Source organism: Schistocerca nitens, chromosome 5, assembly GCF_023898315.1.
Source record: "Schistocerca nitens isolate TAMUIC-IGC-003100 chromosome 5, iqSchNite1.1, whole genome shotgun sequence".
Lineage (NCBI taxonomy): Eukaryota > Metazoa > Arthropoda > Insecta > Orthoptera > Acrididae > Schistocerca > Schistocerca nitens.
The window spans coordinates 523,221,829-523,247,324 of NC_064618.1; the positions used below are offsets into that span (position 1 = coordinate 523,221,829).

The 25,496-nt window shown below is 44.4% G+C and overlaps 1 protein-coding gene across 1 annotated transcript in view; it reads right to left on the reverse strand.

The window, feature by feature from the left end:
- Nucleotides 1-21,252, reverse strand: part of LOC126260564 (G-protein coupled receptor 52-like) — a 395,280-nt gene extending 374,028 nt beyond the window's left edge. Inside the window, exon 1 of the mRNA XM_049957898.1 lies at nucleotides 21,117-21,252. Coding sequence (XP_049813855.1) covers nucleotides 21,117-21,252 — 136 coding nt within the window. The remainder of the gene's footprint in view (nucleotides 1-21,116) is intronic.
- Nucleotides 21,253-25,496: the final 4,244 nt, after the last annotated feature.

Sequence of the window (25,496 nt, forward strand, 5' to 3'; positions counted from 1 at the left end):
GTAATCAAAAACAGCTCACTCATAATGAATCCTGGTAGCGCAATTAAGAAGGTATGGACGCAGAAATATCTGATAATATGATCGACAAAGGCGGTGATTCGCAGTTGAAAACAGAGCGTAATCCGGCCATCGCTAGAGCAGGCGCGACAGAAGAGGGACGGGAACAAAGACTTAAAACGTCGATTGACTGAGAATCTGCGTCGTTGCAGCCTGTGCCACGGCTGTATAAGTACAAGGGCTGCACCCACACTGCATCAGATACCACTTGACAATGACCAAGGAGAACTCAATCGAAAGCTCGTAGATGTACATCCTGGTCAAAAAAACTGAACCACAAAAAATTTCAAGCACCTTAAGACAGGCAACTCAACTTACATCTACATCTGCGGCAGATGCCTACTTCAAGGTGCATGAAATGTGCTAAAAAAGAAAGAAGACGCTCAGCGAGGGTATTCGTACAGATATCGGCGGAAAATGCAAAATTGTAAACTGTGGCGGCCGATGGATGAATTTGTGACAGTGCTGTGCAATTTCACAGTGTAACTAGCAAAACTAGTAAACAGAGGACATGTCGATACCAGGGCATAGAGTGTTTATGAATTCCATTCCGTGTACTCTGAAAAACTATAACTCACAGACAGCCACGTGAACAATATATGCAAACGTCAACATTTGCGAGAGGCCGTATAGATAGGCTCAAAGAAGCCGGTTGTTGTAATCGGCGAATCGCTCGTTGTTGGATTAGAAGCGATGTCACCATTAGACAAAGTTGGCAGGAATGGGTAAACCACAGCCAAACACAGCGTCAAGAAGGAAGTGGTCGACTGAGAGAGACGACAGAACGAGAGGAATTAACAATTCACTCAGAGCCCGGAGTCACTGATCCGACGTGCAGCTGGTACTTGGAAAGACCACAAGGAAAATTAACAGTCGGCGCACAGGGGCCTGAGCTCACGGCGTCCCTAGCGCCGACTATCACTGATCTCTGTACATCAACAAGTCCGTTTGCAGTGCTGTCGGGCACATTCGGTCTGGAATCTCTCTGACTGGACGAGAACTGCCTTGAGTGACAAGTCCAGCTTCGAACTGAGCCCAGATGAGCAGCGAAGACGTCTCTGGAGGCGCCCCAGACAGCGGTGAGATACCAATCTGACTGTCGGCCGCCATGCGGACCACTAGCTAGGAGTCATGGCCTGAGGTGCCATTTCATTTCATATCAGGACACCTTCGGTTGTCATCAGCGATACCCTTACAGCACAGCGGTTTTTTTTTGGTCATCAGTCTACTGACTGGTTTGATGCGGCCCGCCACGAATTCCTTTCCTGTGCTAAGCTCTTCATCTCAGAGTAGCACTTGCAACCTACGTCCTCAATTATTTGCTTGACGTATTCCAATCTCTGTCTTCCTCTACAGTTTTTGCCCTCTACAGCTCCCTCTAGTACCATGGAAGTCATTCCCTCATGTCTTAGCAGATGTTCTATCATCCTGTCCCTTCTCCTTATCAGTATTTTCCACATATTCCTTTCCTCTCCGATTCTGCGTAGAACCTTCTCATTCCTTACCTTATCAGTCCACCTAATTTTCAACATTCGTCTATAGCACCACATCTCAAATGCTTCGATTCACTTCTGTTCCGGTTTTCCCACAGTCCATGTTTCACTACCATACAATGCTGTACTCCAGACGTACATCATCAGAAATTTCTTCCTCAAATTAAGGCCGGTATTTGATATTAGTAGACTTCTCTTGGCCAGAAATGCCTTTTTTGCCATAGCGAGTCTGCTTTTGATGTCCTCCTTGCTCTGTCCGTCATTGGTTATTTTACTGCCTAGGTAGCAGAATTCCTTAACTTCATTGACTTCGTGACCATCAATCCTGATGTTAAGTTTCTCGCTGTTCTCATTTCTACTACTTCTCATTACCTTCGTCTTTCTCCGATTTACTCTCACCCCATACTGTGTACTCATTAGACTGTTCATTCCGTTCAGCAGATAATTTAATTCTTCTTCACTTTCACTCAGGATAGCGATGTCATCAGCGAATCGTATCATTGATATCCTTTTACCTTGTATTTTAATTCCACTCCTGAACCTTTCTTTTATTTCCATCATTGCTTCCTCGATGTACAGATTGAAGAGTAGGGGTGAAAGGCTACAGCCTTGTCTTACACCCTTCTTAATACGAGCTCTTCGTTCTTGATCGTCCACTCTTATTATTCCCTCTTGGTTGTTGTACATATTGTATATGACCCGTCTCTCCCTATAGCTTACCCCTACTTTTTTCAGAATCTCGAACAGCTTGCACCATTTTATATTGTCGAACGCTTTTTCCAGGTCGACAAATCCTATGAAAGTGTCTTGATTTTTCTTTAGCCTTGCTTCCATTATTAGCCGTAACGTCAGAATTGCCTCTCTCGTCCCTTTACTTTTCCTAAAGCCAAACTGATCGTCACCTAGCGCATTCTCAATTTTCTTTTCCATTCTTCTGTATATTATTCTTGTAAGCAGCTTCGATGCATGAGCTGTTAAGCTGATTGTGCGATAATTCTCGCACTTGTCAGCTCTTGTCGTCTTCGGAATTGTGTGGATGATGCTTTTCCGAATGTCAGATGATATGTCGCCAGACTCATATATTCTACACACCAACGTGAATAGTCGTTTTGTTGCCACTTCCCCCAATGATTTTAGAAATTCTGATGGAATGTTATCTATCCCTTCTGCCTTATTTGACCGTAAGTCCTCCAAAGCTCTTTTAAATTCCGATTCTAATACGGGATCCCCTATCTCTTCTAAATCGACTCCTGTTTCTTCTTCTATCACATCAGACAAATATTCACCCTCATAGAGGCTTTCATTGTATTCTTTCCACCTATCTGCTCTCTCCTCTGCATTTAACAGTGGAATTCCCGTTGCACTCTTAATGGTACCACCGTTGCTTTTAATGTCACCAAAGGTTGTTTTGACTTTCCTGTATGCTGAGTCTGTCCTTCCGACAATCATATCTTTTTCGATGTCTTCACATTTTTCCTGCAGCCATTTCGTCTTAGGTTCCCTGCACTTCCTATTTATTTCATTCCTCAGCGACTTGTATTTCTGTATTCCTGATTTTCCCGGAACGTGTTTGTACTTCCTCCTTTCATCAATCAACTGAAGTATTTCTTCTGTTACCCATGGTTTCTTCGTAGCTACCTTCTTTGTACCTATGTTTTCCTTCCCAACTTCTGTGATGGCCCTTTTTAGTGATGTCCATTCCTCTTCAACTGTACTGCCTACTGCGCTATTCCTTATTGCTGTATCTATAGCGTTAGAGAACTTCAAACGTATCTCGTCATTTCTTAGTACTTCCGTATCCCACTTCTTTGCGTATTAATTCTTCCTGCCTAATGTCTTGAACTTCAGCCTACTCTTCTTCACTACTATATTGTGATCTGCACCCCCCTTTATGTGTCCTTCATGGCAAACCATTTTGGGCTTACATTTCAGCAAGGTAACGCCCACCCGCTCACGGCAAGAGTTCCTGCTGCTTGTTTGTGTGATTGCAAAACCCTACCTTGGCATGTACGGTCACTGTATCTCTCTCCAATTGAGAACGTTTGGAGTATTGTGAGCGGGATTCTCCAACTAGCTCGGACGTTTGACGATCTAAAGCGCTAATTGGACGATATGGCTCAGGAGGACATCAAACAATTCTGACGATCAATGTTATGCCGAATGACTGGATTTCATAATGGCCAGAGGTGGACCAATGCATTATTGGCATGCTCAGTTTGTGAAGATCTTTCTCTTGAGTAAATTATCGAAATGGTTCAAATGGCTCTGAGCACTATGGGACTTAACTTCTAAGGTCATCAGTCCCCTAGAACTTAGAACTACTTAAACCTAAGGACATCACACACATCCATGTCCGAGGCAGGATTCGAACCTGCGACCGTAGCGGCCGCGCGATTCCAGACTGTAGCGCCTAGAACCGCTCGGCCACCTCGGCCGGCAATTATCCAATTTTTCTTAAATTGTAATGTGCTTGTCTGTACATGTGCATCACATCTACCGATTTCCGTCCCATTCCTTCGTGGTGCGTCGTTTCTTTTCGTCTTGGAGTGTGTTTTATGGGCCAGTTTTATTTTTCCCACCCCGTGTAACTACTTGATACTGATGGCAGCTCAAGAAGAGTTTGTTCATTCATATCAGCGTGATACCGTGCCTTTATACAAACCTCTGACGTACAGTGCATGAAAGCCATATTGTTATATCCATGAGTAAAGCCAAGTCTGAGTTGCGTTATTCATAACAAGCAGGGAAATGTTAAGGCTTTTTATAACAGAAAGAGAAAACTGTAAAACAGACAATAGCAAAGTAGTAGGCATAGCGAGAGGAGTCACAGACCCGGAAGCGGGATGGGTGACCGGCGCCAGACAGATGGGCAGATGTGGTTATTAATGAGCTAAGAACTATAAGCTATAAACAGACAAAGAGGGCTCTGTGTTTGTTGACAACAGGGTCCGTGATAAGGCTTGGAATAAAGGTTAGTAAGTTTATAACATTTCTGGTTAGAGAGAGAGCGTGGGACAAGAGGGGGAAAGAGAGATGGCCTTCTGGTGAGGACAGCACTACGTCATGAGGAGCCAATACAGGGCTTAGGACGCCGTGTATGACCATATTAAGAGAGGTGTCTCTACCCCTCTAAACAACCTCTGAAAAACTACTGAAGACTGAAGAATACTGCACAATGCCAGCCAATAAAAAGGTAAGTAGCCCTCGACAATACGTAATGGCAATAGCCGGCGGGGTCGAAGAGGAAAATGATACAAAACTCCGCAGCAGGACGCTCCGAGAAAAAGAAGCAGAGGTAGTCAGAGGAGAGTTAGAGGCAGTCGACGCACGAGGAAGCGATAGGCCGCCAGTAGGTAGTCTGCAGGCGTCGATAGGCAGCAGCTGTGGGACTTTGAATTTTCGTGTGGATCGCATTCTAAGAGCAGACGGAACGGCAGCGGTATTACGCCGTCTCTGTATCAGACTTGGCAGCTCATGGGAAACATCTCAACCAGAGCTGTAGGGTTTCATCCTGAACATTTTCTAATAAACTTCACATTGTTGTAAGTAGCAGCCAAATCAAAACGAAACTGATGGAAATAAAGTAAGTAAATTGTTCATTATTTCAAAAGTAATCGCCATAACTGCAAATACATTTACTCCACTCTGAGACAAGACGGTCAATGGCTTCATGGAAAAATGTTTGAGGTTGCCTACGGAACCATGATTGTTGCCAGGCGTTCACCTATTCGTATGAAGGAAACTGACGGCCATGAATTCTTCAGGGCTCCTAAAATATGGAAATCGTGTGGGGAGAGATAGGGACTGTGCGTAAGGGCTTCTCGGTGAAACTTCTGCAACATACTCGAAACAACCTTGGCAGCATATTGGCGGGTCCCGTAGAAAGACATTCCTGGCCGTCGATTTGCTTTGGAAGAAGAGGTGGACGGCTGGGTACAATTGTGGTTCCATAGGAAATTGTAAACATTTTTCTATGAAGGCAATGAGCGTCTTCTCTCAAAGTGGATTAAAAGTATTAAAAGTTATGTCGATTACTTTTGAAACAATAAATAATTAACTTACTTCTTTTCCATCTGTCTCGTTTTCATTTGACTGCTGCTTACATGAAAGACACTAGCCCTCTCGAATCGACAATGCAAAGATGCAAGTATCAGCAGCTACATCTACTTATGCACCTAAATCTCCATACATACTCCGCGAGCCACCATAGTGTGCATAGTGGGACATAGTCATTCGTTCCACTGGGAAACAGAGCTATGGAAAAACGACTATCTATATGCCTCGGCACGAGCCCTAATTATTCTTGCCTTGTCTTCGCTGTCCTTATGTGAAATGTACCTACGTGGGAGTAGAATCGTTCTGCATCGCCCATAAGAAGTAGAAGGCATGACGGCTAAAAGGATAGGAAAGAAGACGAATACTGCTCATATGTGAAAGAGAGAAAAGTGCTGCATGAAATATTCTGATATTACTACCGAGTCGAGTCCGAAGATACACTCGAGCCTACGACCTCCATCATCTTTGTCTGTGATAACCGACTGTCGTCATGCTGCGAGAGGTCCTGTCGATGTCGGGGAACAGCGCGGCGAATTTTTCTGCAAACTCTCGTCGTCGGGAGCCCTCTACGTACCATTAAAATTAAAGCTGCTGACTCGATAAAAGTTATTGCACGTTATGGTCTCTACGACCACTCTCATGGCAACTCCACTAGTCTGATGCATACTCAAGATTTATGTTTCATAAAGACGTAATTTTATGTGTTTTCGTTAAGATGTGTTTATCATCCATTGATTCCTATATCACGACTTCCTAATGCTTTGTTATGTTCTGCACTACGTTTGAAAACTGTACGGACTGAGTGGCCAATATAGTTGCTTCCGCATTGACAAGGAATGAAAATTCCTTGGACCTTGAGGCTAAGACTACCCTTAATGGGCGCTACATCTTTTTTATCTTTTTGAGCGGTCGGCTTTATGTCTTCTTCTCCCAGGGCTCGTCCTATTTTGCTAGACGTAGTCGCACAAAAAGGAACGAACTACCCTTAGCGAACGAGGCAAGATAACCGAGTACATTTTGCACAAGTTGTAGAAATGACATCATATAACGCCTGAAACACATAAAAAAAGCTGTGGAACACCATCAACAAAGAGAATATTTCACACAAGGCTGTCGTCACACGAAACGGTCCTGGTAAGTAGAGGTTTGAGTTTCGCCACTGGTAATCCTGCTTGATTGAACCTCTGGAGGAAAAATTCATGATGGATAGTGAGACAAACTAAATGGTTCAAATGGCTCTGAGCACTATGGGACTTAACTTCTGAGGTCATCAGTACCCTAGAACGTAGAACTACTTAAACCTAACTAACCTAAGGACATCACACACATCCATGCCCGAGGCAGGATTCGAACCTGCGATCGTAGTGGTCGTGCGCTTCCAGACTGAAGCGCCTAGAACCACTCGGCCACTCCGGCCGGCTGACACAAACTGATTAAGAAATTTAGAATGTACACAGTTCAGTGTTATTATGCTTTTGAGACTGAAATTCGAACCTTTCTCCAGATATCATCATTACTTCACCTGAAATTAAATAAGATGTGCTAGGCAGTGTTCGAACCCGAACTGAGCTTCTAGAGACGCCTCGGCGACTGTCATCTAATACTACTAGCATATGAATATTTGTGAGATGGTTGTCATTATTGCTATGAATGCGTATTGCTCATCGATCAGCTGTCACAGTGAACATCGTATGACAGGTTAGGTCTCTATCAGTTTCATTATGAGAGAGTATTCAATCTATACTTTGCAGTTTTGTCAATAAAGCTATCGGATGAATGTGTCGTTCAATAGCAGCGAGTTGTTTGCTTGCATCGCCATTCAGCTTATCAAATGGGCAGGGTGAAGGGACACCTAGCGACGATGAGTGTTGTACGCTGGTGTGCAAAAATTAAGGACTAAAGTTACTTTTGCATGATGTGTCATTGTCAAGTAACGGAGCTGTATGAAACTAGAACCATACATAGAAAGAACTGCTGCAGTACTGTACAAATGGGAAATGAAATATATACGCTGTGAGACGCACAGAAATGACACATATTCAAAGATAATAATTAATTTGGCGTCAACGCGATTTATGATAGTTCCTTGGATATTACAAAAGTCGTGACATCGTTTTTAATACAATACCCGGTCACCCAAGTAACGCGAGGACTAGGGTCAGCCGGCACGGTAGCTCAGCGTGTTCGGTCAGACAGCTGGTTGGCCTCTGTAATAAAAAAACTGAGTGGAAGGATCCACCACCGAACTTGAACAGGATGTCTTGCGACGTCCGCAACGACCAAACACAACGATCAATAATGAACAATATGCAAAAAAAAAAGAAAGGGTAGCGTCTTTGATTCATAATCAAAACGTCCTCGGTCCCTAGTTCGAACCCGCCACCGATTAAACTTTGATTAATATTCAGCATTGGCGGCCGAAGACTTCAAGCTCAAGAAGCCACCCTCATTCTGCCAACGGCCTTGTCAAAAGAGGGCGGAGGAGCGGACAAAGGTACAGGGCACTCTCTTGCCCTTGAGGTGGGAAACTGCCCCTAAAGGTGGAAGAACTAGCACCGAGGATGCAGGATGCAGAAGGCAATGGAAACCACTGCATTAAAGACACATAACATCTATCCACAGGATATGTGGCCTGTAATTGAGAAAGTGTCGAGATGATCTCTCCATTGGCAAAAGATTCCGGAATAGTCCCCCATTCGGATCTCCGGGAGGGGACTGCCAAGGGGGAGGTGACCATGAGAAAAAGACTGAATAATCAACGAAAGGATGTTCTACGAGCCGCGGCGTGGAATTTCAGAACCTTGAATGTGGTAGGGAAGCCAGAAAATCTGAAAAGGGAAATGAAAAGGCTCAATCTACGTACAGCAGGCGTCAGTGAAGTGAAATGGAAAGAAGACGAGGATTTCTGGTCAGGTGAGTATAGGGTAATATCAACAGAAACAGAAAGTGTTAAAAGAGTAGGATTCGTTATCAATAGGAAGGTAGGGCAGAGAGTGTGTTAATGTGAACAGTCCAGTGATAGGATTATTCTTATCAGAATCTACAGCAAACCAACACCGACAACGATAGTTCAGGTATACATACCGACGTCACAAGCTGAAGATGAAGAGATAGAGAAAGTATATGAGTATATTGAAAGGGTAATACTATACGCAAAGGGAGACGAAAATCTAATAGTCATGGGGGACTGGAATGCAGTTGTAGAAGAAGGGGTTACAGGATAATACGGGTTTGGGACAAAGTATGAGAGACGAGAAAGACTAATTGAGTCCTGTGATAAATTTCAGCTACTAATAGTGAATACTTTGTTCAAGAATCACAAGACGAGACTAGGAAAAGGCTGGATGATACGGGACGATTTCAGTTAGATTACATCATGGGCAGACAGGGAATCCGAAATCCGATTCTGGTGGTGGTGGTTGTTGGGATGTTTAAGGGGGACTAAACAGCGAAGGTCATCAGTCCCCTCCGATTCTGGGTTGTAAGGCATACCCAGGAGCAGATATAAGACTCAGATCACAATGTATTAGTGATGAAGAGTAGGCTGAAGTTTAAGAGATTAGTCAGGAAGAATCAATACGGAAAGCAGTAGGATACCGAAGTACTAAGGAATGACGAGATACGCTTGAAGTTCTCTAACGCTGTAGATACAGCAAAAAACAATATTCCACTAGACAGTATAGTTGAAGAGGAATGGACATCTCTGAAAAGGGCAATCAGACGCTGGAAAGAAAAACATAGGTACAAAGAAGGTAACTTAAAGGAACCATGGGTAACAGAAGAAATACTTCAGCTGATCAATGAAAGAAGGAAGTACAAAAATGTTCAGGAAAATTCAGGAATACATAAATACAAGTCGCTGAGGAATGAAATAAGTAGTAGGCGCAGGGAAGCTAAGACGAAATGGCCTCTTGAAGAATGTGAAGAAATCGAAAAAGAAATGATAGTCCGAAAGACTGACTCAGCTTATAGGAAAATCAAAACAGCCTTCGGTGACATTAAAGGCAAGGATGGTAACATTAATAGTGCAACCTGAATCTCAGTGGTAAATGCAGAGGAGAGAGAAGGTAGGTGGAAAGAGTACACCGAAGGCCTCTGTGAGGGGGAAGATTTATCTGATGTGACAGAAGATACAGGAGTCGATTTAGAAGAGATAGTGGATCCAGTATTAGAATCAGAATTTGAGAGAGCTTTGGACAACTTAAGATCAAGTAAAGCAGAAGGGATCAATTACATTCCATCAGAATTTCTAAAACTATTGGGTGGAATGCCAATAGAACGACTATTCGCGTTGGTGTGCAGAATGTATGAGTCCTGCAATACGCCATCTGAATTTCGTAAAAATATCATCCACACAATTACGAAGATTGCAAGAGATGACAAGTGCGAGAACTATCACACGATCAGCTTAACATCTCATGCATCCAAGTTGCTGACAAAAATAATAATCAGAAGAATGGAAAAGAAAACTGAAGATGTGTTAGATGAGTGTCAGTTTGGCTTTAGAAAAGGTAAAGGCACCACCAGAGAGTCAATTCTGACGTTGCGGTTGATAATGGAAGCAAGACTAAAGAAAAATCGGGACACGTTCATAGTATTTGTCGACCTAGAAAAAGCGTTCGACAATGTAGAACGGTGCAGGATATTTGAAATTCTGAGAAAAATAGGGGTAAGCTACAGGGAGAGACGGGTAATATACAATATGTACAGGAACCAAGAGGGGATGATAAGAGTGGACGGCCAAGAAAGAAATGCTCGGATTAAAAAGGGGTAAGACGGGGATGTAGTCTTTCCTCCGTACTGTTCCATCTGTACACTGAAGAAGCAATGATGGAAATAAAAGAAAGGTACAGGAGGGGAACTAAAATTCAAGGTGAATGAGTATTAAAGATTCGATTTGCTGATGACATTGCTATCCTAAGTGAAAGTGAAGAAAAATTACATGGTCTGCTGAATTGGACAGTCTAATAAGTAGAGAATATGGTTTGAGAGTGAATCGAACACAAACGAAAATAATGAGTAGCAGAAATGAGAACAGCGAGAAACTTAACATCAGGATTGGTGATCACGAAGGAGATGAAGTTAAGGAATTCTGCTATCTAGACAGCAAAATAACCAATGACGGACCCAGCAAGGTGGACATCAAAAGCAGAGTAGCAGTGGCAAAAAGGAATTCCCGGGCAAGAGTAGTTTACTAGTATCAAACATAGGCCTTACATGAGAGAGAAATTTTCTAAGAATATGCGTTTGGAGCACAGCATTGTATGGTAGTGAAACAAGGACAGTGGGAAAACCGCAACAGAAGAGAATCGAAACATTTGAGATGTGGTGCTACAGACGAAGTTGAAAATTAGGTGGACAGACAAGGCAATGAATCAGGAGGTTCTGCACAGAATAGGATAGGAAGGAATATGTGGAAAACACTAACAAGGAGAAGGAACAGGATGGTAGGACATCTGTTATGACATCAATGAATGACTTCCATGGCACTAGGAGGAGCTGTAGAGGGCAGAAAATGTAGAGGAAGACAGAGATTGGAATATATGCAGCAGATGACTGAGGATGTAGGTTGCAAGTGCTACTCTGAGATGAAGAAATTGGCACATGAGAGAAATTCGTGGCAGGCCGCATCAAATCAGTCATAAGATTGATGAGTCAACAAAAAGAACTTGATCACCATAGATAGAAATGTTCCCCTGCTGGACTTATGGTTCTTAAGGAGTTCTTTTCGTAAAACGTTCCCTTCTTCCAGCGATTCGGGTGACAACTGCTAGATGGTCGTTGATTTAAGTCGGAAGTCGTGGAGAAGGACAGATCAGTCCAATCAATGTCAGACAGTGTTGGATGTACGCTTATATGACGAGAGGTGGGAATACGTAATGCACACAGATAAATTGTCGAGCATGAGCGTTTTGGTGGCCCATGTGTAATGTTGTGGGGAGGCATAATGTTGCATGGACGTTAAACACTAATCTCCTCCTCCTAATATCTTATTCAGAAAGGTAAATGGTGAGTTGTTTCTGCTGTTAAATCTAAAAGGTGTCATGATTTTTATTGTTCGTGTGGTTCTTAAGATTTATGTAAAGAGGGTTTTAAAATTATTTATTGTTTGGGATGGGCTTTGACGCCCGTAGACATTTTGCCTGTTTAAGTAATGTTTCAAATTCTATTGCAATTATGTATATTATTCTGGGGTAATAGCAGTTTTCTTGAACACGATAGACTCATTAGTCAACGTTATAGTGACACTGCTTTCCTTGCCCATGTGTGTCTTTTCACGGGTGCATCCGGCCCCTACACATTTTTATCCATGACAACGAGGGGCCGCATCAAACAGCGGAGGTTGAGGAGCTATCGGAAGGAGAGGATATATGGCGAGTGGTCTGACCTATCCGTTCCCCATACTTAAATGTCATCGAGCACGTGTGGGATGCGGTGAAGAGACGTCCACATACAAAAACGATATCCCACCCCCATGTAAGCCACGCTTGCGGAGGAATTGAACGCCCTAACACAAGAACCCCTCACCATCCTTGCTGCCAGCTTAGTAATACGTTGCAGAACAAGCATTGCCGTATGTAGTGGTCAAACATCCTGTTAAGAACCATATCCAGCCTACTGTAATGTCCAGGGGTCCATCTAAATCGCGGTAACTTCAGTGCATCAGAAAATGCGAGCAATACGTAGAATCTGACTTTTGTATAGCTTCAGTGCACTACTGCTATCAATCTCTCTTTCCAAGCATTAGCCGACCGGAGTGGCCGAGCGGTTCTAGGCGCTACAGTCCGGAGCCGCGCGACCGCTACGGTCGCAGGTTCGAATCCTTCCTCGGGCATGGATGTGTGTTATGTCCTTAGGTTAGTTGGGTTTAAGTAGTTCTAAGTTCTAGGGGACTGATGACCTCAGCAGTTGAGTCCCATAGTGCTCAGAGCCATTTGAACCATTTTTTTTTCCAAGCATTAATCCCAATGTTGCGGGGTCTGCTGTTATCGTTAAACGGACATGGCATGTTAATTTGAAGAGGTGGGCCACCCCGTATGCCCTGGAACGGAATAAGTGTACCCCAGTTGTCTGTGTCGAGCGTAACCCATGAAATAGTGCGAGCGTCTGTAAATGTCTGCGAGTCGTGTAACTGAGGTGGAACGTGGGGACCAGCGCGGTATTCACCTAGCGGGATGTGAAAAACCGCCTAAAAACCACATCTAGGCTGGATGGCACACTGGCCCTCGTCGTTAGTCCACCGGGCGGATTCGATCCACGCGTACCCGAGCCCAGGAAGCAGTGCGTTAGCGCTCTCAGCTACCCTGGCGGGTTGAGGTATATAAGTATTGTAATATGACGATGAGCGGTTACAACTGCCTAAGTATTATCATGTGCAGCGCAGTGTATTGAACATTTCGTGTTTTGAGACAAGTTTTTTTGTAAACATTTATCGTGTGTTTTTATTTTTTGTGATGTTTTATTTCTTAGAGAGTCACCTCATTTTGGATCTTTTAGGATGAAAAATACGTATTGAAAGTTGTTTGTTACATTGCCAGTTATCATTATTTAAGTTTCACGCGTCTGTTATTCGTGAGCAGTCTTTTGTTGTAATATTCGCGCCACTAATCGATTTTTTGTATAGTCAATATTGTTCTAGTATGCTCGTTATCTTAACTAAGGTCTGTTAACGAATCGTGGCTCAGTCAATGGAATTGCAAGGCTGCTTTAGAGACAGCGTGGTCTGCAATTTTGAAGTGACCATGATTTCCTTATTCGTTCTTGCTGGTTCTGTTCTGCGGTGTAGTAAGGTAGGAGCTGTTATGAAACGTATTGAGAAGGAAACCGAGCTATGTGCGGCTACAGCCAGCTTTTGGATCAGTGATAACAACAGGAAAGTTGCGAAATGTATTTTCTCTGAAGATGAGAGGCAGCAGCTTGCGAAGTTGGCGAGTCATGCTTCAAATATGTTTGTCTTCCTCCGAGCCATGATGACGTAGTGTGGATCTTGCAGTTTTCGATTCGTGTGGGCCAGTCTGGGGTACATTGATTCGTAACCGAAATGGATAGGGAAGTCATTTGTCTAGCAATTTTCTGCTTTTTGATCGTTTCAAGAATAATTTGTTACCGAAGTGTTTGTCTGATACTGGCGTAAGCATCACGTGGTTCATGTAACACCAATTTTGATGTTGTATGTGAACCACCTGCATTATCCGACTTTAATAATCAGTGGTTAAAACCAAATCATCAGTCTTCAGATACTCTTTCTTCTCCCATCAAAATAAATGAAATTACACATACATTTATACCTCTACACGCGCATTGATGTTTCATATAGCAACGACAAAAGAGCATAGGCTTGTGCCTTCAGCACGATAGTTGTACATATTGATTGTTTTCAGGTCCGAGAAAGTAAGTTAGCTTCGTAAATTTCGGACTAGCAGTTGATATTCAATGTGTTCATACAATGTTGTATGGTAATGCCGAATTACCAGTTCTTTATAGCAAAGTACCCCATATTATAGTCGACAGCCTGATAGTAGCACACTTTTTGCATATTTGGTGTACTCAGTAAAATGTTAATGTAATCAAATGTTTGATTCAGCGATGAGAAATTTGCCCATTAAACAGCATTAAATCGTTTCAGATGCGAAAAAATATCCTTTGCACACAGTATGTGTATCTGTACCGTGTTATTCCTGAAGAGCAGTCAGATTAAGCCATGATATTGTTTTTTGGGTCACTACTGAGGCAGTAAGTGGGCATCTTCCGTCAGGGCAATCTTACGTGAAACTTCTACGTCCACTAGTTTAAACCTTTTTACATGATGAAAGAGAACTATCGACGTCAGCCGTGTGAGGACATTGAGATAAGTTAATGGGGACAAGTGAAAATATGTGCCATATCGGGATTCGAACCTGAAATTCCCACTTTATGTCAGCAGTTGCCTTAACCTCTCTGGCTATACGAACATGGTCCACGTGCGCCCCAAATTTAAAACTTTTCGCAAACAACATCTGTAGCGCCCCGCTGTCCACCTATCTCATTGCTTGCAGTATTTAACGTGATTCCCGGAAGAGATCAGACCTAGGGTTCTGACATATCATGAAATGCCGTCAAGGTGTATATATATTACTATTAAATATGTGCTTCCAGGTGTCTCCAAAAGAACAGACACCACACATTCATGATTTCGCAGCCGTATACACACACTATGAAAGAGAAATTAAGTATTGGGGTTGGACGGAAAGTATGCCCAAATATTCAAAGCAGTTAAGGCGGCACCTTTTGTAAAGTAGGAAATTTGGGTTCTAGTCCCTGACTGGCACAAATTTTCCCTTGTCACCTCTGAATTATTTCAATACCTTTATGTTGCTTACGTCGGTATTTCTCTTTTATCAGATATATACAGCGTGACTTAGCTGCGCCTACCTATCGATTTTATGCAACCTGCAACCTTTTCAAAAACCATGTGCGTGAATTCCATATTATCTAGCTTCCTACGCTTCCTAAGCACAGGCTATTAGTATTGCAGAATAGATGAATGGGACTTTTTTTGTAGGAAATTTAATGCAGTTAAATTTTGTCTGCCAACGGCCTTGCCACAGTGGTAACACCGGTTCCCGTCAGATCACCGAAGTTGGGCTGGGCTAGCTCTTGGATGGGACACCATCCGGTCTGCCGAGTGCTGTTGGCAAACGGGGTGCACTCAGCCCTTGTGAGGAAAATTGAGGAGCTACTTGATTGAGAAGTGGCGGCTCCGGTCTGACATACGGCCGGGAGAGCGGTGTGCTGACCACATTCCCCTCCATATCTGCATCTAGTGACTCGTGTGGGCTGAGGATGACACGGCGGCTGGTCAGTACCATTGGGCCTTCCAAGGCCTGTTCGGACGGAGTAAATTTTGTCTGGAATACGTTTTCACTGGAGGCCACGATTTCTGAGCTATTGAAGAAAAACGCGTTTGACAGTCACTTTGCACATTTTTCTTGAATAATTCGAAAACTATGGCTTCTAGCAAAAACGTAGCCCAGTACAAAATAACTACATTACATATCCTACAAAAGGATCCTGTTTATTTTTTCTGTAGCACTAGTAGTTTGTGAATAGCGAGCTAAAGAATATGAAAATCTAGCGTGTGGTTTTTGAGGCCGTTGCGGGTTGCGTAAAACCCATAGGTAGGGGCAACTGAATCGTCCTGCATACAGCCGCGAAATGAAGAATGTCTCACTCTGTTGTTTCAGAGAAGTCCCAACTTTTTAATCTAATCTAATGAATGTCTTCACCAAGATACGGCATACCTGAAGCAATCTGTACAAGTGAAGCCACTATTAAGGCAAGAGGCTGTGTATTAAGCCTAGTTTACACGACGACATTGGGTTGCGCCATTCGTTGCGTGGAACGAGTTCCACGCAAATGGTTTCATATTTGACTGTAGGCAGGGCGAAACCAGTGTACACTTCAGTTTCGTCGTTTTGTGGGTTAATGAGTCGTCTCTGAAATGAAAGTTTTAGCAGCTGCAAGTTGCACGAGTTGCTATGGAGTTAAAGATTGTTGCGTGGAATCGCTGTATAATAAAACATTAAGAAACGTGTTTCGATTCTTGACTGGATGAAGAAAAGACATCAGCTCGGTTGCTCAGCATCCTTGCTGAAATAATTTATAACGGTATATCGAAGAAGTTCTTTTAATTGTCTTAGAATGTCACCAGAACTGTTAGTGTTTTTTCCGACCGGAGTGGTCGAGCGGTTCTAGGCGCTACAGTCTGGAACCGCGCGACCGCTACGGTCGCAGGTTCGAATCCTGCCTCGGGAATGGCTGTGTGTGATGTCCTTAGGTTACTCAGGTTTAAGTAGTTCTAAGTTATAGGGGACTGATGACCACAGCAGTTAAGTCTCATAGTGCTCAGAGCCCTTTGAACCATTTGTTACCGTTTCTTCTAAATAGAGTTAATTACGCGATAAGGAATAAAGATATTGTAATGCATGAAGCACTGTCGCCAGAACTGAAATTACATATCACACTGCATGCATTACAATCGAGAACACTCGGCATGCTATAAGATGCGGTTTTAGTTGGTGATGATACTTTTTCAATAACACCAATAATTATTAACAGTAATAATTATTAACATTAACAGCAATAATTATTCGAAACAGGCCGCATTAAGAAAAGAATGGTTTGCAAGCTACTCTCTTGAAGATAGAATTTTGAAATATTGCCACTGTACAGATCTAACATATGTGAATGGGGAGCACTGCAGCGACGTTTTAAATAGATGAATATCTAATGGAAAATGCAGCTTCTTGAATTTGTATGGCGTTCTAAATTGTCAACAATATTCCTTAACAAAGTCTTGTAGACGAGAGCATTGCCATAACTAAAATTACACATAAAATGCTTTTTTATTCCAGTCTCTGATCACAAATGAATTCTTTAGATGATGACCGGTTTCAGTCTGTAATGACCATCTTCAGGAAAGATCTGAAGATGGTCATTACAGACTGAAACCGGTCATCATCCAAAGAATTCATTTGTGATCAGAGACTGGAATAAAAAAGCATTTTACAGTATAGGATCACTGTTTGTACACGCGATTGTGTCGCAGTTGGTGAGAATTACACTTTTTTGTATTTTTTTAAAATTCAGTTGTATATGTGCTCCTAACTCAATAAATTTTGCCCTGCAGCTCCGATATTGTCAAACCATCTATGTTATGATCGTACATGACGGTCTCAGCGACAGCAATATGTTGCTTATTTTTGCAATCAGCATCACTGAAATCCCACAAACACCTACGCAAAGCATAGAAGCATAGATATCTAAAAAGCGAACATTATTCTCCGCTCCCCACTTCATATTTCAATTTATCTACACTCTACGAACACACATAACCTCAAAACTCATGCAACTAGTGTCGCCAAAGCTGGGACACGCCGAAAGCGTTTCGTTTAACCAACGAGTTGCGCAAACGCGCCGCGCGCATGCGCAGTGACCAGCAGAGCAGTTGCGTGAAACCTAGTGTCATCGTGTAAACTAGACTTTAGAGTGATGTTTCATGGGGGTGAGAAATATCTTGTTCAGTGTTGTGTACATAGTTCCGCGTGGTCAGCGTGTACACAACTTTCCCACTAGAGCACGCCCTGCTAAGCACATCAGCGCAGGCACAGCGCTTGGCCGTCTCCGCACTACGAGATGGCGCTGCCACAGAGACGGACCAAATTCTGCTTCCGCCGATCCGCGTATTAATATGTAACGCAGCCAATGAGATTGCTGCTTACGTAGAACCTTCTCTCCTCGCGGATCACACTCGCGCAGTAATACACGAACAAGCGAGGTATTATAACAAGTGTACAGACCTCCGATTACCAGTCTGCATTAGTCTGTACCAGTCTGTGCGAGTTCTACATTTGTCTGTACCAGTCTATAGTCAAGTTTCAGTCTGCGCCTAATAAGATTACCATATTCCTGTACATAGCCATGATGATAAATGGATAGACACTTTTGGCAAGTATCAGAGATATGAAACTTCCTGGCAGATTAAAACTGTGTGCCGGACCGAGACTCGAACTCGGGACCTTTGCCTTTCACTTACACGTGCTCTACCAACTGAGCTACCCAAGCATAACTCACGCCCCGTCCTCACAGCTTTACTTCTGCCAGTACCTTCTCCTACCTTCCAAACTTAACAGAAGCTCTCCTCTGAACCTGCAGAACTAGCATTCCTGAAAGAAAGGATAATGTGGAGACATGGCTTAGCCACAACCTGGGGGATGTTTCTAGAATGAAATTTTCACTCTACAGCGGAGTGTACGCTGATATGAAACTTCCTGGCAGATTAAAACTGAGTGCCTGAGTAGAGTGAAAATTTCATTCTAGAAACATTCCCCTGGCTGTGGCTAAGCCATGTCTCCGCATTATCCTTTCTTTCAGGAGTGCTAGTTCTGCAGGTTCGCAGGAGAGCTTCTGTTAAGTTTGGAAGGTAGGAGACGAGGTACTGGCAGAAGTAAAGCTGTGAGGACGGGGCGTGAGTCGTGCTTGGGTAGCTCAGTTGGTAGAACAATTGCCCGCGAAAAGCAAAGGTTCCGAGTTCGAGTCTCGGTCCGGCACACAGTTTTAATCTGCCAGGAAGTTTCATATCAGCGCACACTCCGCTGTAGAGTGAAAATTACATTCTAGTATCAGAGATATATGTGAGAATAAGATTAACGTAGCAGTACCAAAGGAACTTCAGATTGTCAATTGTAAATAGCATCCAGAACCAAGTTAAGTAATTTTTATGCTTGTTATTATTTTTAATAAATGTGTGTGAAAATTAATCAAGTTCTGTTTAAAGTTGGTTACCGTCAATCTGCTACTCTAAGCGTGCAAGTGGCATTTCTGTAGTCTGACCTAACGGCAGAAGACAAACACGCCACGATAAGACCACGGGACATATTATTGACACTCGCCTACTTCGTTAGAGCGACAAGTCAAATAATCTGATGGTGTGTGTACTGAAGATCTTAAGTACGCACATCACAACACAGCACATACTTCTTATTGCAATGACGCAACAATCAAATGGAAATAACAATATCCCTTGTGACATAAAATGATGAACAGTGCAAAATAGCAACAGTATTAGCAAATCAGGAAGAAAGTATGTAACTGTACGTAGCGTCGTTCACTTGTTTTAGGCCATGTTAGATAAACAAAAAGATAATGTTCCAATATAAACATGAATCAGTGAAAGTTTTTAATACTATAGTTGTACAACGAGATAACAAAATTCATGGGATACCTCCTAATATCGTGTCGAACCTCCTTTTACCCAGCGAAGTGCAGCAGCTCGACGTGGCAAGGACTCAACAAGTCTTTGGAAGTCCGCTGCAGAAATATTGAGCCATGCTGCTTCTGTATCGGTCCAAAGTTGTTTTAGGGTTACTGGTGCAGAATTTTGGGCGCAAACTGATATCTCGATTATGTCCCATAAATTATCGATGGGATTAACGTCTGGAGACATTCAGTTTATATATATATATATATACACTCCTGGAAATTGAAATAAGAACACCGTGAATTCATTGTCCCAGGAAGGGGAAACTTTATTGACACATTCCTGGGGTCAGATACATCACATGATCACACTGACAGAACCACAGGCACATAGACACAGGCAACAGAGCATGCACAATGTCGGCACTAGTACAGTGTATATCCACCTTTCGCAGCAATGCAGGCTGCTATTCCCCCATGGACACGATGGTAGAGATGCTGGATGTAGTCCTGTGGAACGGCTTGCCATGCCATTTCCACCAGGCGCCTCAGTTGGACCAGCGTTCGTGCTGGACGTGCAGACCGCGTGAGACGACGCTTCATCCAGTCCCAAACATGCTCAATGGGGGACAGATCCGGAGATCTTGCTGGCCAGGGTAGTTGAATTACACCTTCTAGAGCACGTTGGGTGGCACGGGATACATGCGGACGTGCATTGTCCTGTTGGAACAGCAAGTTCCCTTGCCGGTCTAGGAATGGTAGAACGATGGGTTCGATGACGGTTTGGATGTACCGTGCACTATTCAGTGTCCCCTCGACGATCACCAGTGGTGTACGGCCAGTGTAGGAGATCGCTCCCCACACCATGATGCCGGGTGTTGGCCCTGTGTGCCTCGGTCGTATGCAGTCCTGATTGTGGCGCTCACCTGCACGGCGCCAAACACGCATACGACCATCATTGGCACCAAGGCAGAAGCGATTCTCATCGCTGAAGACGACACGTCTCCATTCGTCCCTCCATTCACGCCTGTCGCGACACCACTGGAGGCGGGCTGCACGATGTTGGGGCGTGAGCGGAAGACGGCCTAACGGTGTGCGGGACCGTAGCCCAGCTTCATGGAGACGGTTGCGAATGGTCCTCGCCGATACCCCAGGAGCAACAGTGTCCCTAATTTGCTGGGAAGTGGCGGTGCGGTCCCCTACGGCACTGCGTAGGATCCTACGGTCTTGGCGTGCATCCGTGCGTCGCTGCGGTCCGGTCCCAGGTCGACGGGCACGTGCACCTTCCGCCGACCACTGGCGACAACATCGATGTACTGTGGAGACCTCACGCCCCACGTGTTGAGCAATTCGGCGGTACGTCCACCCGGCCTCCTGCATGCCCACTATACGCCCTCGCTCAAAGTCCGTCAACTGCACATACGGTTCACGTCCACGCTGTCGCGGCATGCTACCAGTGTTAAAGACTGCGATGGAGCTCCGTATGCCTCGGCAAACTGGCTGACACTGACGGCGGCGGTGCACAAATGCTGCGCAGCTAGCGCCATTCGACGGCCAACACCGCGGTTCCTGGTGTGTCCGCTGTGCCGCGCGTGTGATCATTGCTTGTACAGCCCTCTCGCAGTGTCCGGAGCAAGTATGGTGGGTCTGACACACCGGTGTCAATGTGTTCTTTTTTCCATTTCCAGGAGTATATATATATATATATATATATATATATATATATATATATATATATATATATATATATATATGTGAAAGTGGAGGACTCACCGCGCAGGTTGAGGAAGGTGGCGATGATGAGCACGTTGGTGACGATGATGGCGACGCCGGCGGTGAAGATGAGCGCGGCGTGCGCGAGCGCGTCCAGCGTGGAGGGCCCCTGCAGCAGCTCAGTCAGCGTGACCATGGCGGCGGCCGTGCCCGCGCCCCTGCCCGAGCCGCTGCCGCGCGCGCCGACACCGCCGGCGCCGGCTCGCCCGGCCGCCCATCGCCCCGTCACCTGGGCGCCGCCATCCGCCTGCAACCGACCACCACCGGCCACACCTACAGTCCGCGGGGTACAGCTTAGTCACCTGGGCGTAGCTATGCACCCGAAACTACAAGTAGGCATACTCAGCTACGCTCCACAAAATACGTACACTACTGGCCTTTAAAACTGCTACACCACGAAGATGACGTGCTACAGACGCGAAATTTAACCGACAGGAAGACGATGCCGTGATACGCAAATGATTAGCTTTTCAGAGCATTCACACAAGGTTGGCGCCGGTGGCGACACCTACAACGTGCTGACGTGAGGAAAGTTTCCAACCGATTTTTCATACACAAACAGCGGTTGACCGGCGTTGCCTGGTGAAACGTTGTTGTGATGCCTCGTGTAAGGAGGAGAAATGCGTACCATCACGTTTCCGACTTTGATAAAGGTCGGATTGCAGCCTATCGCGATTGCGGTTTATCGTATCGCGACATTGCGTTGGTTGAGATCCAATGACTGTTAGCAGAATATGGAATCGGCGGGGTCAGGAGGGTAATACGGAACGCCGTGCTGGATCACAACGGCCTCGTATATCTAGCAGTCGAGATGACAGGCATCTTATCCGCATGGCTGTACCGGATCGTGCAGCCACGTTTCGATCCCTGAGTCAACAGATGGGGACGTTTCCAAGACGACAACCATCTGCACGAACAGTTCGACGACATTTGCAGCAGCATGGACTATCAACTCGGAGACCGTGGCTGCGGTTACCCTTGACGCTGCATCACATACAGGAGCGCCTGCGATGGTGTACTCAAAGACGAACCTGGGTGCACGAATGGCTAAACGTCATTTTTTCGGATGAATCCAGTTTCTGTTTACAGCATCATGATGGTCGCATCCGTGTTTGACGTCATCGTGATGAACGCACATTGGAAGCGTGTATTCGTCATCGTCGTACTGGCGTATCACCCGGCATGATGGTATGGGGTGCCATTGATTACACGTCTCGGTCACCTCTTGTTCACATTGAGGGCACTTTGAACAGTGGACGTTGCGTTTCAGATGTGTTAGGACCCGTGGCTCTACCCTTCATTCGATATCTGCGAAACACTACATTTCAGCAGGATAATGCACGATCGCATGTTGCAGGTCCTGGCTCTGAGCACTATGGGACTTAACTTCTGAGGTCATCAGTCGCCTAGAACTTAGAAATAATTAAACCTAACTAACCTAAGGACATCACACACATCCATGCCCGAGGCAGGATTCGAACCTGCGACCGGAGCGGTCGCTCGGCTCCAGACTGTAGCGCCTAGAACCGCACGGCCACTCCGGCCTTGCAGGTCCTGTACGGGCCTTTTTAGATACAGAAAATGTTCGACTGCTGTCCTCGTCAGCACATTCTCCTGATCTCTCACCAATTGAAAACGTCTGATCAATGGTGGCCGAGCAACTGGCTCGTCACTATAGGCCAGTCACTACTCTTGATGAACTGTGGTATCGTGTTGAAGCTGCATGGGCAGCTGTACCTGTACACGCCATCCAAGCTCTGTTTGACTCAATGCCCAGGCGTATCAAGGCCGTTATTACGGCCAGAGGTGGTTGTTCTGGGTACTGATTTCTTAGGATCTAAACACCCAAATTACGTGAAAATGTAATCACATGTCAGTTCTAGTATAATATATTTGTCCAATGAATACCCGTTTATCATCTGCGTTTCTTCTTGGTGTGGCAATTTTAATGGCCAGTAGTGTAAATAGAGTTCCGCTTCACGAAAACTACGGTTCAGTAGTCTTTGTGCAGAACACAAATGACTAAGAGTAGGTATAAAAGACAGCCCACCATCTGCAGTAAATGGTGGTTTTCAAATAAACTCTACGTGGTTTCAACGGATTTAAACCCGTCTCCTTCAGAAGGACAAACTAACTTCACATTAGCAATTCATTCAGTAAAAGCTGTCTCCACATCACATGTATCGGCAACTGTCTGTATGTCCTTATGTTAAAATTAAGGCCCCTAGAATCAAGAACTTGTCATATTGTAATGCATACATACATAATATCATAGGAAGCAATGTTGTGCATCCTTAGTAGGGACTCTTGTGACGGCTCCCAAACCCAAGGTCCTCGGCGGTACTTTTGGGGCAGCCACCACAAATTGTATAAAGCGTGGGTAGTGACCAGGATGTAACTATGTCTGTTGGCCGAAAAATAATTAATGACAAGTATTGCGCCAGCTAGAAAGAAGAGATAACTTACTGATCTTTATTTCTGACGAAACGTGCACCACCAATACAAGTCCAAGTAATATCCAAGAGTAATCCGTGTACTGAGCCTAGTCGAATACAATAGCAAATATCACACTGCAATGGCTCCGCTATAAACTCCACGAAAGGCTAGCAATAGACAATCGACAATAGACTGTCGATCTCGGGGCCAGCGCTCCTCCTTATACGCAAAAGTCAGAGGGCGCTGCGGACCCGAGCTCAGCCATGGCGCGACCTCTTCCGTCGGCGGTAACGCCCTGAAACTGTGGCCAGCGACGTCACGGTCAGGGCGCGCGTGCGCGAGGTGGTTGGTTGGGTCCGTGGATACAACAGGGACAAGGTCCGACTATTTGGGAGTAGGATCTTACAGTGTCTGAGACAGTGTTCCTAGACAAACTTCCGTCACAACGTCCGCAAACGTGACGTCAGATCCGCCTAGCAATACCGATCTGAACGCCCATTGGCTGAAATATGTAGGAGGCGAATGAAGTGTCCTTATTGGCTGAGGAAAGACAGGGCGAGTTAGTAGCGAGGCGCCACTCAAAACTCACGGTCGAGTAACCGGAGCAGCTCTGAAAGAACGGTCGCGAGTAAATATTCCAGCTGTTAAACAAGATATAAAGTGAAGGTTGGTTATCAGTGAGCGCCACGTGCCGTGGGCAACGTATATCACGCGTGAGGAAAGTGAGAAATGTGTTAATGTGTTGTAAAGGGTTGAATATAACGGCGTAGCCCAGAGCCGCCATATTGGAAATTCTGTGACGTGTGTGTCAAAGTATTTTCTTTATTAAAACGAGTATCGTACAGAACGTTGTTGACATTTAACAACTTGCATCCCGAAACACTCCACTTCAGCAGGATCACAACCTACATTGAACCTGGCGCCTGAGCGCTACTACTGTGCGACGAGGGACTACCGAAGCAGCAAGACTCCAGGTTACTCATACAGAAACCAGAGAGGTAAGGTAGAGTCGCTTCCTTCTCACTACAATGCCTCAGAGGACATTGTAATATCAGTAAAACCAATCACTTAAACTAACAGACCGTGTTCGTAACTACATGTGGAGACAGCTTTTATTGAATCAGTTGCTAATGTGAAGTTTGTTTGTCCTTCTGAAGAAGACGGGCGTAAGTCCGTCGAAACCATGGTAAAGATTATTTGAAAACCATCATTTACTGCAACTTGTTGGCTGTCTTTTACACATGCCGTTCTGTAACCGTTGCTGCTGTTCAGCCATGGTCAAAATATAAATGACGTAGTAAATGGTTGGATTAGCGGAAGAATTGGTAGCATTCGTAGGGAAAGAAACAAAAATGAGTCTGTGGCAGAGAAACTAGGAACCGACGGCTTCTCTTCGTTTTTTGTTTGTTTGTTTTGGTCTTAAACAGAACCGCATATCGTACAGTGCTAGTCCACCGAATATTTTATATACTTACAAAATATCAATTGCATTTTGCAAGTAATAAAAGTTCGCTCATAGCTCATATGTGAGCAAAGCAATTACTTTTGATACAAGTACACCGTATATACACAAATATAAAACGTCTATAGAATTGTTATTGTTATTTCGTACTCAACTGAACGTTCTTCATCACGATCAAAGGAAAGAGTTTCCTGTTATTATTGTTATTACTTGCATTTTGCAACTAATAAAAGTTAGTTGACAGCTCTTATGTAAGCAAAGCAATTACTTTCGATAAAAGTACAGTGTAAATATACAAATTTAAAAAAGTCTATAGAATTGTTATTGTTATTTTGTACTCAACTGGATGTTCTTCATCACGATCAAAGACAAGAGTTTCCTGTTAGTGCGAATGCTATTTACGGATGACGCAAACTTCTTTTATATAAGCTCGAAGAAGGATCGAAACAATGTTTGACGTGTTTTGGTTTTGCGTTTTTTTT